The sequence below is a fragment of the Leishmania donovani genome, chromosome 7, assembly GCF_000227135.1.
Source record: "Leishmania donovani BPK282A1 complete genome, chromosome 7".
NCBI classification, from domain to species: Eukaryota; Euglenozoa; class Kinetoplastea; order Trypanosomatida; family Trypanosomatidae; genus Leishmania; species Leishmania donovani.
Window position 1 is genome coordinate 97573 of NC_018234.1, and position 16980 is coordinate 114552.

At 63.9% G+C, this 16980-nt stretch overlaps 4 protein-coding genes across 4 annotated transcripts; all 4 read left to right on the forward strand.

Annotated features, from left to right (window-relative positions):
* Positions 1-677: 677 nt before the first annotated feature.
* LDBPK_070270 (hypothetical protein, conserved) lies at positions 678-7343 on the forward strand (the record flags this gene model as incomplete). Its single annotated transcript, XM_003858421.1, has 1 exon — positions 678-7343. One exon carries the CDS (start codon positions 678-680, stop codon positions 7341-7343), a length of 6666 nt encoding a protein of 2221 aa, XP_003858469.1.
* Positions 7344-8111: 768 nt separating this feature from the next.
* On the forward strand, positions 8112-9953 carry LDBPK_070280 (tRNA-methyl transferase, putative; the record flags this gene model as incomplete). Its single annotated transcript, XM_003858422.1, has 1 exon — positions 8112-9953. One exon carries the CDS (start codon positions 8112-8114, stop codon positions 9951-9953), a length of 1842 nt encoding a protein of 613 aa, XP_003858470.1.
* Positions 9954-10502: 549 nt separating this feature from the next.
* Positions 10503-11561, forward strand: LDBPK_070300 (hypothetical protein, conserved; the record flags this gene model as incomplete). The annotated part of the gene is made up of 1 exon (XM_003858423.1): positions 10503-11561. The coding sequence occupies one exon, from the start codon at positions 10503-10505 to the stop codon at positions 11559-11561; it is 1059 nt and encodes a 352-aa protein (XP_003858471.1).
* Positions 11562-12383: 822 nt separating this feature from the next.
* LDBPK_070310 (hypothetical protein, conserved) lies at positions 12384-14237 on the forward strand (the record flags this gene model as incomplete). The annotated part of the gene is made up of 1 exon (XM_003858424.1): positions 12384-14237. The coding sequence occupies one exon, from the start codon at positions 12384-12386 to the stop codon at positions 14235-14237; it is 1854 nt and encodes a 617-aa protein (XP_003858472.1).
* Positions 14238-16980: the final 2743 nt, after the last annotated feature.

Consider the following 16980-nt stretch of genomic DNA (forward strand, 5'->3'; position numbering starts at 1 on the left):
TCCCTCTCATCAGCCCATATACTGTTCCTCAGCGCCGCCTCTCCCCCTTGCCAGTGTATTATTGTCTTCACGTGCGTGAACCTGGCACTCATCTGGTGCTTCTGTTGGCATTGCCGTGCCCAGCGGTGAGCCTGTTGGTGCTGCTGCCCCCTCCCCACCTCACTCACCCCCCCCATCTCATCCTCCCTTCGTATCGTCCATCCTCGACCTCCTTGCCACACATCCAGTGCGTAGTAGTCCCCCATATATATATACACCGTACACGTACATATATATATTTGCTTGACCTTCTCCCCACCCCCTCATCATTCACCTCCCCTTCCCCGTGCACCTCCCCTCGCACCTCTCGGCACGCACGCGCGTGGGCTTCCTTCTTTTTCGCTTGCGTCTTGCGCATCCCCCCTTTTTCTTCGCTCTCCCTGCACCGCCACGTAAAACCACGGCGGGGAGGGTCCGGAGGTGCACAGGTGTCGTGTGCACACACGCTCATCTACGCAGTCGCAGAGGTCCGGTCGTCTTCGGCTCTCGCGTATTTGAGTAGGGAGTGCGCCAAACACACACACACACCAAATAGGCTCTCGTAGATCATCGTGTGCGGGGAATCTGCAGTCGGTGCTCTAGCACCGGTCTCCTTCATCTTTCCTCACTACCACCCGTGTACCATCTTGCCGTCGACGATGGCGCATCATCAGCCCACAAATGTGGAGGTGGAAAACAAGGTAGCCTTCTTCGTTCAGCTCAACGCCTTGCTCACGCGGATCAGCTCCGTGGTGAGCAGCGATGCCCTCAGCAGTGCGCAGAAGGCAAAACTGAGCGACGTGCGTAGCGCCACCGAGGCATGGCTAAAGGACGTCGGCGTTATTAGTGCACCACGCCCCTTCATCGCCGCCGCACCACCACCACCACCACCGACGCCGCTGCGCTCATCCGTAACGGAGACCCCTGCAGCAGCAGCGCCCCTGTCGGAAACGGTGGCAGCCAGCAAGCAGCAAGACGAAGAGCAGGCAGAGGCAGCACTGGCCCAGGCACCCGAAGCACCAGCGGCAGAGCAAGCGACGGCAACAACGTCATCGGCTGCAGACGGCCCTGCGCGTGCATCGGCGTCGCCGGCTACGCCTGGAGGATCCAGCACCGCCACCGCGGCAGTCACCTCGACGCATGAGCGGGCAGATGCGCGCAAGTTGGTAGGCCTTGTGAGCTACCTGCGACTGCTCTTCGATAGTGACGTACCGGAGAGGGCGAAACTGCAGGAGTTTGGTAAAAGTCTTGTGCGCCTGTTGATGGTGCGGTGCTGCTCGACGATTATGGCCTCTCTCCAGCACGTCGTGCACCACACGTATATCGGCACCACCACCGCCGCCGAGGAGGAGGGCGACGCAGAGGCAGCTCTGTCGGCGCTCTTCGTGCAGCTTGCAAAGGAAATCGACGTGGCCACGAAGGCTCTGCTCGGCTGTGTTCGACTCATCACCTCCAGCGCCGTCCTTTCAGAAGCGGCCAGTGCCCGTTTTCCTGTGCAGCTGTGTGTCGACGTGGTGAAGCAGACCCGTCGCGCACAGGTGTACTTCCAGTCACGCGTAGAGAGGGAGGAGTATCATCTGCTGCGCACGTTCGTCACGTCCTCCGATACCGCGGCAAAATCGACGGAGGGGTCATTGGAGGACGTGGACGCGGTGCACGACGCCCTTGAGAGCGTATCACCGGAGCGTGTGGCGGCACACGTGCTGCGCCGCGTTGAAGCGCTGCGGCGGCGATGGGGCCCATCTCTGGTGCACAGCGTCCGCAACATCGGTGACGTCATTGAGCCATCTGTGAAGTTTCTGGCGACAGTTGCCGCCGTCCGTGCCGAGGGAGCACCGGCGCCGCTTGTGGCACTCAAAAAGGACGCCGCCCACGACCTCTTTTCGCTCTGCGAGCCTGTGACGGTGGCGACTACGGCGGCGGGCGGGCAGCCCTGTCTTGCCAAGTCGCTCTCCACATGTGACTCGCCATCTGTCGTGGCGGCGCCCGTTAGTGCGAGCAGCGCTACGCCACTGGCGTGGCGAGCAGCGGCGGGCGAGGTGCTCATCCGCCTCGGCAGCAGCTTCTCCGCCGACTACCTCGCTGCCGTGGCGGCGTGCTGCGGGGACAGCAACGAAGGCGAGCTTCTCGCTACTCGGCTTCTCACGGACATGTTGAAGTGCGTCGCGGCCCACGATTTGCCGCTTCTGCGGTGTGTGCTGCTAGACGGTCGGTGGTACCGGGCCTTGTACGGCGGCATCCTCAACTGCGTCTCCTCAAGCCAGCCGGCAGTGTTGGCTGCCGGGCTGGATGCGCTCGGGCTGCTAACCACCGCCTGCCCAGTGGTGATTGGCCGGGAGGTGGGTCTCCTTTACAGCAACGTTGTGCTGCGCCTGCTGGAGTCCTCGAACACCCCGCAGTATGTGAAGCGCACTATCGTGCTTCACTTCGTCACAACGTTCATGGGCAGCGGCAGCACCCTCCCCGCCGACGGCGGCGGCGGCGCCATTCCTCTCATCCTCCACTTGTACCGCCTGTACGACCTCAATGTGCACGCCCATCAGCTGAACCTCATGCAGCAGCTCACCAGCGCCCTCTCCCGCATCGTGCGGGCCGCGCCAAAGGAAGAGCTCATGCAGGACGCCGTGGTGCGGGAACAACTGCAAATCCAGCAAGAGGCGGCGCCAAGTGCAGTGATGACGGCGCCCGCGGCTCAGTTGGACGGGGCACAGCATCGTGCTGAAGTTGCGAACGGCACCACGTCCTCGGAGCCGTCCTCTCTGGTCGCGGCCGCCCTCAACCCGGCCTCACTCTCACTCCCTGCCATGGCGCTACACGGACTCGTCCGGATCGTCGAACTCCTGACGACGCAGACGCCTCCCGAGGAGGAGAGCGGCAAGGATGTGCTCGCCTCACTGCCTGCCATGACGTGTCGCGAGTCTAAGCTCAAGGAGCAGCAGGAGGTCGACCGCTTCAACGCTGCTCCCAAGAAGGCGATCTACAAGCTCTTCAACGTAACTGCCGAGGAGAACGCGATTCCTGCCTCGCACGCCGACTTCAGCAGCCAGTGGGAGCACACGCTGCTCCCACCGCTTACGTCTGCTGCCGCAGCGAAGGTGGAGGCCGTCGCCGACTTTCTCAACCAAGTCAGCTCCCTCAACCCTGAGGCGGTGTCGGAGTTCCTGACGACGCCGGAGGTGTTTCCGCTGCAAGTCTGCAGAACCTACCTGCGGCGCCTGCCACTGGCCGGGTGCAGTGTGCTGGAGGCCATCAGCGAGCTCCTCATGCGTGTGCAGCTGCCCAAAGAGGGGCAGCGCATCGAACGACTGCTCGAGTACTTCTCCGCCGCTTACTATGAGGCAAACCGCGGGCACGGCATCGACAGCGACATCTTCCCGTTTAAAAGCGACACGGCGGTGTTCATTGTCGTGGTCGCTACGGTGATGCTCAACACCAACATCCACAACCCTTCCGCAGGGATGCGGTTAGATGTGAAGGCGTTTCGCGGCCAGCTGCGCCGCTGCAACGACGACGAGAGCTTCGCCGACAGCTTCGTGGACGATATTTTCGACTGCATCAGCACGCACCCGCTCGAGAGCATCAAGAGCATTGCCGCTGACGCGAACGCGAGCACCGACAGCACCAGCCGCGGGTCCTTCGACATGTTCTTTGTATCGCAGGAGGAGAAGCGGCAGCTGGCGTTTGGGGTGGAGCGGCAGCGCATGGTGAGCGAGACGCGGCAGCTGCTGAAGCTGCGAACCCAGCAGGAGCCGCTCGCGCCTGCCCCGGAGGGGTGGTGGTGCGCTGTAGCGAAAGATTTCTTCCTCAGCACCTGGTCCTCAGTGTGCGCCGTCTTCGGCCCTGCCATGTACGAGGGCACCACTGCGGCGCCGTCGGATGTCCTGCTGCAGTGTGTGCGGGGGCTGCAGTCGCTGCTGTGCATGGCAGCCGCGTTCGACCTGCCAACGGAGTGCACCGTTACGCTGCTCACCCTGCTGCGCATGGCGGATGCGACGCCGGTGAGGGAGCATTGCCGGCGAGCGGTGTTGGTCGTGGCCGCCACCACATACGCCGTGAACTTTCCGGTAAGATGCTGGGTTGCGGTGTGCCAGATCATTCTGGAGGTGCGCCGCACCGCGGCGGCGGCGACCCCGCCCCTCGTCGAAGACGTCTTCACACGGATCGAGGGCATCACGCGTCTTAGCGTCGAGACTGAAGAGAGGCGAGCGGCTGACGACTCCGCGCCGAAGACTGACCGGCCTACGGAGGCAATCCACCGCGCCATGGAAGGAGTCATGACCACCATCAGCGGCTACGCTGTCGGCGACGTCGCGAACCTCTCCTCCGCGCTGGCGGTGCTGCGTCGGGCCCTCGAGTACACGCGCATTGTGCACGCGAATCGCAGAACGGACATTGTGTACTTCGTAAATGTGCGCGACTTCACTGCGGTGGTGGCGCCGGCCTACGTGGAGCTCGTGAAGAAGCACAGCTCCAGCGACGACGGACTGCAGGTGCTCTTTGAGTGCCTGGTGGACTTGCTGTGCACGATGTGGGTGTCCTACTCGACTAGCCGGGTCATGGCACCGGCGGCGGCGGCGGGGAAGGCGGAGACGGCGGAGACGCCGACGGTGGATACCGCTCCAGCCGAATTCGTGCAAAGCTTCCGCTTCCTGCGCAGCGTCTATGACGTGACGCTCGCGTCCGCCTCTGAGGGGGCCGCGACGCTGCTGCAGATGCACACGCTACAAGCCATCAAGGAGGTGCTGTCGCGCACGGTACGCACGGCAGAGATGACGGCCGCTGGCCAGCACCTCTCCCTCTACACCATGATGGCGTCGTGGCAAGAGGTGCTGTACCCGCTCGCCGTCGCGTTGTGCGACCGTAACAGCACCGCCGTCGAGGCAGGCAGTCTCGCCCTGTTGGTGCTGCGCAAGTTGGTCGCACTCTGCGGCGGCACCGGCACCGCATCCTCCGATCGACTTCCAGGGCCAGTGCGCGCCGCACTGCTGTGGTTGCTGGCTCAGCTCGCCTACATGGGCGGTATGTGCGGAGACGCGGACAGCGCTCAAGTGTGTGTGGCACTCCTGAGCAGCATCTGCACGACCACGGTAGCAATGTCCGTGACGGCCGCGTCGTCATCATCGCCGGGGTGTAGTACGGCCGGTCCGGCCTCTCCGGTGACCGCCGTGGCGGACCCGAGCACCGCTGCGCGGCTGATGGAACAGCGCAACGCGCTAACACAGCAAGTGGTGACGTCCATTGAAGAGAACCCGCACTATGTCGTCCAGTGCACGCTAGCGCGGCTGTGCTTGCTGCTGCAGTGCGAGCGAGAACAGACGCGTGCGGAGGTGATGCACCAGCTGCGCACCCTCTCGCTGCAGATGCGGCCGGCGCAGCTGTGCCCCATGGCGTTGGACTTGGCGGAGGTCGTGTTAGAGGGCACCATCGGGCACGCCGCACACCACCGCCAGGCGCCACGCACGCAGTCGAGTCTTATCCCCTTTCTCTTCTTCCAGATGCCGGTGCCGGCGTCGATGCGGCGGTGCTCGCGGACGTCATTCCGGGCCACCGTGCCAGCAGCGCTCGGGTTCCTGGCCAACGAGCTGCTCACCGGCCTCAGTGGGGACGACCTGGCGATGGCCGCCGAGTCGGTCATGCGCCGCTGCCTCCTGCCGATCCTCCTGAGCCCCAATAGCCCCCATCAATGCCGCTTCATCGCCGTCCGCTCCCTCTCCCAATGCGTCTCCGTCTGCCTACCGCAGAACAGCGCTGCGCGGTCCCCGCAGCTGGCGCAGTGCGTGCTCGACTGCCTGGCGATGGCACTGTATGCGGTGCGCGTCCCGCTCACCTCCGTGGTGTCGCCCGACACCAGCTTCGTGGGCCGGCGCTGGCTGGACGCGCCGGCGATCAGCTCTGCGTCAGGATGGGCAGCGTACTGTGCTCAGGCTACTCACACGGTGGAGCTGATGGACCGGGCAGAGCCGCAGTGGCTCGTGCGCGGGGCGGCTGCAGCAGCGGCGCAAGTGGCGCTAAGTACATTGGCAGCAACGGCAACCGAAGAGCGGGATGGCGCGGCCGCTACCCCGACATCGAGTCGCGGGGGTTGCGCCACCAGCGAAGAGACACATCGCGCCGACGGCGCCGCCTTCGTCCCGGACGAGGCGCTCATCGAGTATGTGAACCTGCTCGCCCAAATGTTGGCCGGTGTGCCGAAAGAGCTGCAGGGTGTTGTGGCGAGCGCCGCCGCCGCTGCTGGCAGCGCCACGCCGTCTGCCGGCGCGGTGGCGGTGCCGGACATGAATACAGATGACTGGAAGCTGCCCCGAGCCTCTGTCACGGTGCTGCTGCAGTTGTGCCTTCAGGCGGGCGGCACGCTCTTCGCCGTGTTGTGGCGCGTTAACCACCCGCACGAGGTGGAGCAGTACGCGATGCAGTCGGTGGAGTCGAGACGGGAGGCGCTAGCGTTCACCAGAAACAGCGGCCTGTTGCCGCACGCGGCGATACGCAGCGTCCTACAGTGCTACCTGAAATTGGCCGTTCTGTCCACCGAGTACCCCTCTGCCGAGCTGCTGGAGGTTACCACGGACATCATCGAGGGAATTCGGCAGGTGCAGGCTGCCACCCACGCCGCCGCGCCGTCGCCCTCGCCGCCGTCCTTGGCAGTCGGCGGCGGCGCCGGGGCTGTGACGGCGGGGGCGAGCAGCACCTCCCTCGCTGCCGACGGCGCCTCGCTCCAGCGACTGCCGCCGCAAGAGCAGCAACACGTGCGCACCTGCAACTCAGGCATGTACCAGCAGCTGTCTGTTGTCCTGGGGTATCTGGTGCGGTTGCTGACGGGGCAATCCACGTCGATGGCGTCGGTGGCCGGTTGGGCAAGACGGCAGGAGGCCTTCGAGGCAATGGCGCTGCACCCGCAGTTCTTCTCGTCCCTGGTCTCGCTGCTGACGCCGACGGCCGGTATGCTGATCATCACGGTGCGCGACTATTTCGCATGGTACATCGCTCACGCACAGCTGCCGCATCAGGCAAGCGAAATCGCCGGGCCTGTCACGGTTAGCGGTGGCGCTGCCTGCTCGGGCGAGGCTACCTCAACCTGGGCAGCGGAGAGCGACGAGGAAGGCCCGTCATCTTCGCAGCTGACGGCCTTGAACGGCACGCACGACGGCAAAGGCAGCGCTTTCGGCAGCTACAGTGTCAACGGTGGCGGGTCGGTGAAGCTCAGTTATGTGAAGGCAGCTCGCACACTCTCGCCGAAGCCCTCAACGGTGGGCATGGCAAGGATGTGCATGACGGAAGTGGTCAGCGATGTGGCCGCGAAGAGCACCCGCAACTTCAATAGTGAATGACGGCAGGGATGACGACGACGAGTCGCTGCTGAGTGCGCCCTCTCTACACCGCACCGTCAACGCCGTGGCAGGAAGTCCCGCGAAGGAGCACTGCTTCACAAGTCCATTGAGGAGAGAAAGCGGTGGAGCGAAAGGCAGCACCACTGCATGCCTGGGTGTCCCTCGTTGCGCGCATGCGGTGGCGTGTGATGTATGAGGTGTGTGTTGGCCACAGCGGTGGCGGCTGTTGTCTGGTCAGGTGCAATAAGGAAAGGGATCGAAAGCAAGGAAAGTCGAGAGGCAGCGCTCAGGGGTGCGCGGTCTGGCGGTTCTGCGGAAACACAGTGGGAGGGGGCAGACACACTGGTGTGTGCTCACACCTACACGCACGCCCCTCGCCCCTTCCCAGCGCGCTCACAGAGACGCAGGTGAAGAACAGAGAGTCCGCGTATGTGTCGCAGTGCCCTTCCCGCGTCGTTGAAAGGTGTAGAGAGGACGGCAACGGATGCAACCGCTTCTTACGAATGGGAAGATCAGCAACAGCGGAGCGCCCGACTCACATCTATGCATGCTGTGCGTGAATCTGTGTCTGCGTCAAGGGAAGGGGAGGACCACAGCGAGTACGCGCACATTCTACGGATCTACCCGAGCGCGCGATCACACGCTCTCAACCTCACTCTCCGCCCAATCAGCACCTCTTCTCTCTCTCTCACGCACATATTTGTTCTTCCCACATCTGCTACGGCCCTACTCCTCAGGCTGCCCACGCGAAGCGCATTCAAGCTTCATATGAGTGTGGCCACGACGCGCTCGCAGCTGCGCATCGCCATCGGCCTCTCCGGCGGTGTCGACAGCGCCGTCACCGCCCTCGTGCTGCAACGCTGTGTTCACACCACACTCGACGTCGCCGCGCTTCGCTGCTTTGGCGGCCCACGCGCTCCGCCTCCGCCACTGCGCGCACTACGAGCGGCGGTTGACGCACATGTACCGCTCCACGAGCTGCTCGGCAAGCTGGTCACCGCAGGCGAGCCGGGCATTGCGGCTGCAGGCTACGATGCTGCGCCTGTGCAGTACACCCCCTTTTTCATGCGCAACTGGCACGATGACAACGCGGCCTCTGGATGGTGTGAGCGAGCCCAGGTCGACTACGACGATGCGCAGCAAGTGGCAAGGGCGCTAGACCTCCTTCCCCGCGACGGCACGCCTCTGCCGATGTACGACCTCTCCAGCGAGTACGTTGGGCAGTGTTTTGAGCGCATGCTGGCCGCCTACGCCGCAGGACACACGCTCAACGTGGACGTGCTGTGCAACAGCAAGATCAAATTCGGCGCCTTGACGCGTGCGCTGCGTCGCACGGGATCGGCGTTCAGTGAAACACTCCTCGCCACCGGTCACTACGCGCGCACGTGGGACCTTCCGCGCGGTGTCCACGGTGGCGATAATGCTAAGAGACGACTGGTGCTGCTCGTGCGGCCGTGCTCTGCGGGGCGGGACCTCAACGATCAGACCGTCTTTCTATCCCGGGTGCCGCCATCTGCCCTGGCCACGGCGATTTTCCCTCTCGGGCACCTCTTCACCTGCAAGGCGGATGTGCGTGCACTGGCGAGGCACAGCTTCGGGCACAGCGGTGGCACGGCGGCGGTGGCGAGCTCAGATGGCGAGCCGCAGCGTACGGTGGCGCACATCTCCCGAAAGAAGACCAGCACGGGTATCTGCTTCGTCGGGCCGCCCTCCGCTGCCACGTGCGCCGGCGATACATCGTGTAGCTCGCGCTTCCCTCCCTTCTTGAACGAGTACCTCCCGCCACCGCCACCGCCGCCCTTGCCATCGACCCGCACGGTGTTCTGCGACGCGGTGACGGGGGAAGAGCTGCTCGTGCCTGGAGACACAGCTGAGCACTTCGCCGGGGCGCCATTGCAGCCTTTTGCGTGCCGTCTACATCGTGGTCCCATGTTTGGTGCCCTCCGGGCAGACTACCCGGGCCTCCTGCCGGCCTACGCCTTTACTCTCGGCCAGCGTGTGCGTCTCTGCCGCCGCACCGTTGACGGGCGAGTGCGCGAGGCGGCCTACTACGTTGCTGACAAGGTGCTGGCACCTCTGCCGTCGTCGGATATGAGTGACGACAAAGCCGTGCCTGTGCGTCTGCTGGCAGAGGTGCGGGTGGTTGCCCAGTGGAACCACGCGCTGCTGTACGCCTCTCAAGCCACGGTCGCGTCACTGCACTGGTGGCTACCGCCGCCTGTGCTGCATCAGCGCGCTGTGGCCTACCATGAGCGTGGCGTGTATGGGCTGCGGTGTCATTGCTGCACGCGGCATCAAGAAGCACTGCAGCCAGCGACAGTGGAATGGGAAGCGGCGGACGAAGAGCTCAGCGCGGATGCGGAGGTGCGCGTTCGGCGTGCTCGCGTACACTTCGATGCCCCTCTTCGTGCCGTTACGCCGGGACAGGCGCTCGTGGCATACATGCCCCTCTTGGAGCTCGAAGGAGGGTGGAAGAAGGGCCGTGACGCCTCTCGCGGTGATGCCGAGCCGTCGCCGCCTGAGGCAATGGCTGTGATCGGGTCTGGCTGGGTTGTGTCGCCTGACTCTCCGCCGCCTGGAGGGCTCACTCTCTCTCTGCTGACAGTCTAGCCCCCCTTCCCTCTCCTCTCCAGCGGTGCGCACCACGCCTGCAGATGACGACTCTGTCGTCATTTCGTCGCTTGTCTTCGTGCCGTGTTGACCTCTTCACAGAACTTGTCGTTGTCTCTTTATGCCACCGCCCAGTGCGACGTCGAAGCCGCCGCCTCCCCACCCCCTCCCTCTTCTCCGAAGAGGGTGGCTGGGAGAGAGAAGAGAGGAGAGGAGAACGGCGCGGTGACATATGTTGCCGCCTTCGCTGTCGCTGCCCAATCCATCTCTCAACGTCAGCACGACCCCAGCAGCCCCACCCCCTCCATCAGTCGGCCCACACTCATCTTGCACCGTCCAGCCCTCGTCCGCCCTTCCCACCTTGTCCTGCTTTTCCTTGACGCATATGCGCACGCGCACGCTTGCATGTGAGCGAGAGAGCGCGCTGCTGATGAGTGCAGCCACACACGCATACGCTTCATATCCCTTTCTTCGTTCCTGAGCCCTTCGTGGCGCTCTCTTAGAGACCCACCCTCCTCCCGTGTTCGAGTGCGTCTGTGTGCCACCCCAATGCTGCTCTCTTCACCGGTGGCGCGTGCAGCGCAGAAGGCGCCGGTGACCGCAGGCTTATTGGTGTTCATGTGTCTCATGCTGCTGCTGAGCTCTTCCAAAGATTTGACGTGCATGCATAGCGCCCTCTATGAGCTGTTTCCGTGGCGGTTCGTCACGTACCCGCTTGCGATGACGACGCGGCAGCCCTGGCGTGTCGCCGTGAACACCGCTGTTGTCCTCGCCGGGGCGTCTGCTGAGGCATCCACAGGCAGCAGCGAGTACGCCACCTTCCTGCTCTTCACCGCCGTGGCGACAGGCGTTCTGGTGCTCCTCACAGACCTCGTCATGTTCGATCCGCTACGGCTTGCTGTTTGGGGCGGCAACGACAGCCACAACCGGCCGTACGGTTACACGGGCGTGTGGCCGGTGGCGGAGGTGGTTGGGTTCTCTCTGTGCCGCGTGCGGGGGGTGTCGGCGTTGGTCGGTCCGCGACTGCGCTGCGGTCAGCTGACGCTCCAACGACTCCCACTCGCTATTGTCTGGGCCGCCTTCGGCTGTGATGTGGTCTCGCTGGTGGTGGGCCGCAGTGCTGAGGATTATAATGAGCACCGTGAAGGTTGGCAGGTTATGGTGGCGTCCATCGCCTTGCTTGTGAGCTGGCTGTACGAACGCCGCGTCACCGGAGCTGCGAACAGCGCCTTCGCCTTAGAAGCCTTCATGTATCCGGACCCGCTCAGGGATGGCGCGCGCTGGGTGTGCGGACGCGTGCAGAGGCGTCTGCAAGCGTCGCCACTGCGCTTTCTACTTCCACCTGAGGGAGGAGTCGGTGGTGGGGCGGCAGCACTGCCCACGCCGTTGTTCTCCCGCGCCGCCGTGGGCAACGCCTTTCCTGGCAGCCCAAACACCGCGACAACGACGACGACCACGGCGCTACTGCCCGGTACAACCGCAGAGGAGGCGGAAAGGCACCGCCTCATCGCACGAGAGGCCCTCGCCCGCCGACTTCAGCAGCAGCAGTCAAGTGCATCTACGCCATCCGCTGCGGAGGCGGTCGACTTGGCGACGAAGACAGCGTAGCGGCCCCTGACTGCACGCCGACGTTGTTTGGCTGGACAGGGAGGGAAGAGGCGGAGGCGCCGATGGCGGCGGCAATGTCGGGCACCTGACGTGGTGTGCCTTCTCTCATGGCAGAACGCGCCTGGAGCTGTTGCGCCTTCGCATCTCCTCCTCCTCCTGGCTCCTTGATATTAGTGAGCCGCGTGCTGCATCTACCCTCGGCACACACGAAGCGATTCGCACATGAGGCTCACACGCGTGCGCGCCTCTGTCTGCCTGTCTGTCTGTGCATGTGAGTGAGGGACGAGACGAAGAGACTTGCACAGAACGTCTTAGTCGCCCTCCCCTCCCCCACCTTCTCCATCTTCTTCTCGTGAAACCCGTGACGCTCTCACCGACCGCTTCCTTCGCTCTGCGTGAAGTCGACGGAGCCGCTGAGCCGGCCCTCCTCCTCCCCCCCCCATCCTTCACTGCGCCGGCTGCCATGCGCCTCAGTCTCACTTGTGTGGCTGTCTTTCCTGCGAGCCAGCAATGCATGCCTTCTGCCGTCGTCCTCGAGTGGGAGGTGATACCTTGGTAGCGTGGCACCACACACATGCGCTCAAACCTCCAACCCTCTCCTTCTTGTGATTCTACGAGTCGTAAGGTGTGCACGCGCGCGCCTCCTGTGTGCGTGCCCGGACCCGTCGCTGCTTCAGAGAGCAGGCGCACAGCCTGGCCTCCCTTTGCCCTCGACACACCAAGCCAGCAAGACGCGGAGAGACACACACGCAGAGAAGCGCGGAGCGACCACCACCACCACAACTCATCTGCACAGACCTAACCACACATCGAGAGCCAAGCATGAAGTGGGACTGGGGTGTTCTGCGGCGGCAGACGCTGGAGTTGATGTACGGTGCCACCGCCGAGCAGCGGCACCATCAGTCGCAGCACCGAGATCAGAAGCAGGCGTACGAGGCCTTCATGGCGATGTCCGCCAGCGCCGCGGGTGAACCGCATTGCAGTGGGGGCAGCGCGGCTCCTAGCGCTTTCCCGCCTGCCGCTGGGAGGCGGCACCGCGACCACGGATACGCCGCTGTCCGAAAACACTTCCAGCGCATCCCAGATATGTTTCTCGACATAGAGTTTTACTTTGCCATCACTGGCGTGGGCCTCTTCGACCATCTCGTCGGGCTGCTGCTGCTGCCGCTGAAGGTGCTCACACAGTGGCGACGGTGCGAACTACGGGACATTATTACACTGCTTGTTCTCACCATGACACTGGGTAGCTACTGGGTTGCGGGTCTGGCGACAACGCAGCTGTACTCCTACCTCTACCACGCCGTACGACGCACGTCGTTCATCAAGGTCGTCATGATCTTCAGCATCCTCGATGTGGCGGACAAGATCCTCTCATCCCTCTCGCAGGACTCGCTCGAGGTGCTCTACGCCGCCGTCGAAGATGAGTACGCCTACCGCTGCTCTCGCCGCCGCCAGACCAAGCCAGCTGCGGCAGACACACCGACGAAGAGGGCTGCTTTTGGGAGTGCGTGTGCAGGTCGCGACGACGCCGGATCCGCCAGCGCCCGACAGCACACGCCTCCATCGCGGTGGCTCCTCGCCGGCAGCGCGATCGCCGCCTGCATCAGCACCTCCTGCCACTCCCTCTCTCTCCTGCTGCACGTCGTCACGTTGAACGTCACGATAAACGCGGAGGGAAACTCGTTGCTGGCGCTGCTGGTCGGCAACAACCTCACGGAGCTGAAGAGCGTCGTGCTCAAGAAGAGCACGCCGGAGTCGCTGCACAGCGTGTGCGCCCTCGACGCGCTGGAGCGCATGCAGTACGTCGTCTTCTTCTTTGTTATGCTGCTGCACCACATGCACGAGCGCTTCACAGACTTCGCCGTCGCAGACGTCTTCGTCATCCTCTGCGTCGAGGTGGCCATCGACTTTGTTAAGCATCTCTTCGTCGTTCGCTTCAACGGCATTCCGCCTTCGATGTTCCGGGCCTACTCGCAGCTGGCGTTGCTAGACTTGAGCTGCGAGGCGGTGCTGTGGCGGCTGCCGTCGCTGGAGGTAGTGGCGAGCGGGCCCGGCAGCGGCGTCGCAACGCGCATGGAAGAAGCGGCCGAGCTGCTCACGCCTGCTTTCGGCTTTGCCCCCAAGAACGTTAAGCGGAATGGCTTCGACGCCATCGCGTATGCGGCGCTGCTGCTGTGGAGCTGCGAGCGAGTGGCGGGGTACCTCCTGTGGCAAGCGCCTTTGGTGTGCGTCTTGCTCGTGCTGATCCTCGCGCTTCTGAAGCTCATGTTGTCCAGTGTCGTCCACGGCGTGTGCGCGCGCTTCACTCTTCGGACGTTAGTGGTATCCCCACCGTCGTGGCCGCCGCTGCCACAGCCAAGCGCTGTCTCTGCGCCTCTCGACGGCGGCAGCTGCAGTGAAAGCGGCGCCAGCCAGCGAAGGAGCGCGTCTCTGACGAGCTCGCTGGTCTGCACGTGGGGTGTTCGGATGGGTGTCTCACCGATCAGCACGCCGCGCGCGACGCCCGTCGGCGGCAGCGGCCACGCACACATCAGTGCGGCAACGTCTTCCTCTGTGAAGAGCAAGAGTAGCCCAGCAGCAGTGCGCACGTTGGTGCGGCTGACGCCGCTTCTACTGGCTCTGCTGAAGGCAGATCGCTTCGACCTACAGGCTGGCAAGGCGAAGCGCACCTACTGACGTCATATCCTCATCTGTCGTTTTGTAGGTGGGTGGCCGTGTGTGCCTCGCGCGCGCAGGCTGGCATAGCGCGCCCCTCCACTCCTCCTCCTTCTCTGCTGCGCACCTAGCACCTCTTGGCCCTTGGCCAGCGGAGCGCTTGTGCGTGTGTGTGCAGCTGCAGCGGCGCAGAGAGCCCACGTGCGTACAGGCCCATGTACTTCTGTGAGCGCACCGCATGGCATCTGACCCACGCGTACGTGCACCACTCGCGCAGCCCCTACCCCCTCCTTCGGCTTCGACGTCCCTCTCTCCGCACTGCTCCCCTGTCTCAGCCGCTGTGCATCTGTCGCCGTTCACGCTCTGTCCTTCCGTGGGTGTGTCACCGACGCGATGTCATAGCACGCACGTGCACGTGCACGACGCAGGCGCCGTTCTCGTCGAACGAAATCGTGCGGCCGCTCGCCAGCAGCGCGTGTCAGTCGAGTCTCAGCAACCGCGGCAGCCACCGCGCCACCGGCAACGCACGGTGAGAGGAAGACACCAGGCGCCGTCCCGGTGGCGGTGGAGACGCGCTGGTGGGCATGTCCTTGAAACCGTGGCACTACGTGCCGCTGCCTCTCTCACAGGTGGTGCTTCTCCCTGCGACACAAGCAGCGCATGGCGGATAAGGTGCAACAGCAATGCTGGTTTCCGCCCTTCTGTGTGACGATGATCGCGGTGGTGCTTCTCGGGTCCAGGTCCGAGAAGCACCCGCTTTTGCGCCGAGCGTGTGCGTCGTCCATCACGTGAATGGTGCGCAGCCCGTTCCCCTCTCGGAGATGCGGGGCGTACTTTTCCTGAGCGCCTTCCGTATCGACGCGGAGGCTGCCACCCCGCGAAGTGCGACGGTCTCCGCCAGTACGCCTGTGAAGGGCAACAGCGCCCGCTGCCCGTGTGCGAGCAGCTGGTAGAACAGCAGTGTCAACGCGTTGGCGCCGGTCCTGTCCAACAAGAGAGCAACCCCCGCTGAGCATCCCCAGCCGCATCTGTGGGCACGCAAACCCAGCCGCCGCACCCGCAATGGTGTTTGACTACGACGCCGACACAGGAAGCTACACCGTCTTCTGGCCCCTAGCAGCCTCCTGCACGGCGGTGAGCTCCGTGCTGGGCGTAATGAAGACGCCGAAGAGACGCGTGGCGTACAAGGGGTCGGCGGTGACGCAGGAACTGTGGATTGCAGTGCACCGAAACGGACCTCACCCGACACGGCGAGAACGCCTCAGCGGCGGTGGCGGCGAGTACAGCACGTCGTGCGCCGCATCAAGACGCGTCGCTAAACCGTCGCAGAGGTGCAGCCCCCCACTGCCGCCGCCGGGGCGGTGGTGCAAACGCACAGGACCGGACACACACAACGGGCGCTGGTGCTGGCGGCGTACCTGGCCCACGCCACTGACTGCGGCTACGTGAAGGACGTGCCGCGAGACAACCCCATCGAGGAGTATGCGGCTCGCGTTGGTGCGCGGCTGGAAGCGCTGCCGAACAGCATCGTCAAGTGCATCGAGGGGCAATCGGTGTCGAGAGTTCGGAGGGGGAGCAGGCTGCTGTCCAATGTTAATAACTCTCCCTGTGTCTGTATATGCGTCGCTGCGCACGAGCAGCTGAATCTCTCTGTTAGTCTCTTTCTATTCTGTGAGCTGTCGAGGCTCGCTTGCCCATTCCACAGCACGCGCGCTGGCTCTCCATCGCGACACCGAAGAGCCAACTAGGTGTGAGAAGTCACGTAAGTGGGTCTGAGAGCCGCACGTCGTGGCAGCCCTGCTGCTCTCCTGTTCCCCGCCACGCCTTGTACGCCACACACACACACACACCACTCTTCTCCAATCTTGCGTCCGTTGTGCCCCTTACACCTGCCTATCTCCCACTCTCTCTATCTCGCACCCTGCCTGTCTCAAAACTCCATGCTGCCTCCGTCAGACAACGCCCTGCAAGCACCACTGACATTGTCATGACCTGGAGCACGCTACGCGCACACACTCACTGGCCTTCTCCCCGTTATCTTGATCTGTACGCATCATCATTGATCAGCAAGTCTCTGAGTGCAAGGCTGGCAACCAACCCCTCTGGCTGCTGGGTCTTGACGAGATCCACTGGGGCCGTCAGGTTCAGCGTCTTCTGCAAGTGTTGGCACTTGCCCCCGTGCAGTGGCTCGCCGGAGTTGATGGGGTGCCTCCCTCTCTGTTCAGCGTGTAAGCCCTATGCCACCTCTCAATCAAAGCCTCCGTCTCGCATGCGATGTGGGCAAGCCGTCGGTAGAGACACTCACGCGGGTGTGCAGGCGTGCGCACAGGCTCAGAAGGCCACTTCATGACGCGGCACGTGACGTGGGCAGTGAGACGTGCTCATACATGTCTGCACGTACTTGTGTCTCCGTGTGTCTGTCTGTCTGCATATGCGTGCGTGAGTCGTGCTTCTCCTTTCGCGTTTTCCGTTGTTGGTTCTCTCATGGTTTGCACACCCCTCATGTCGAGGGCGGCGCACACATACGCACACACACCTCCGCGCGTGGCATCTCCGGGTCCGGTGTGTCCAGCTCGGTCTGGGTGGACGCCGAGCAGCCCCCTCTCCCCGCCCCCATCCCGGCCGAATGCCGAGCCACTTCTGGCGGTGCGCGTGCCAAGCGCCTACGACGTGGGCGAGTGAGAGCGAGTCGTCGCTGCGGATGTCGGCGGGCGGGTCCCGGACGGCGTGGCGCCGGGGCGAGCGGCGGCAGTGAACGCGTTTG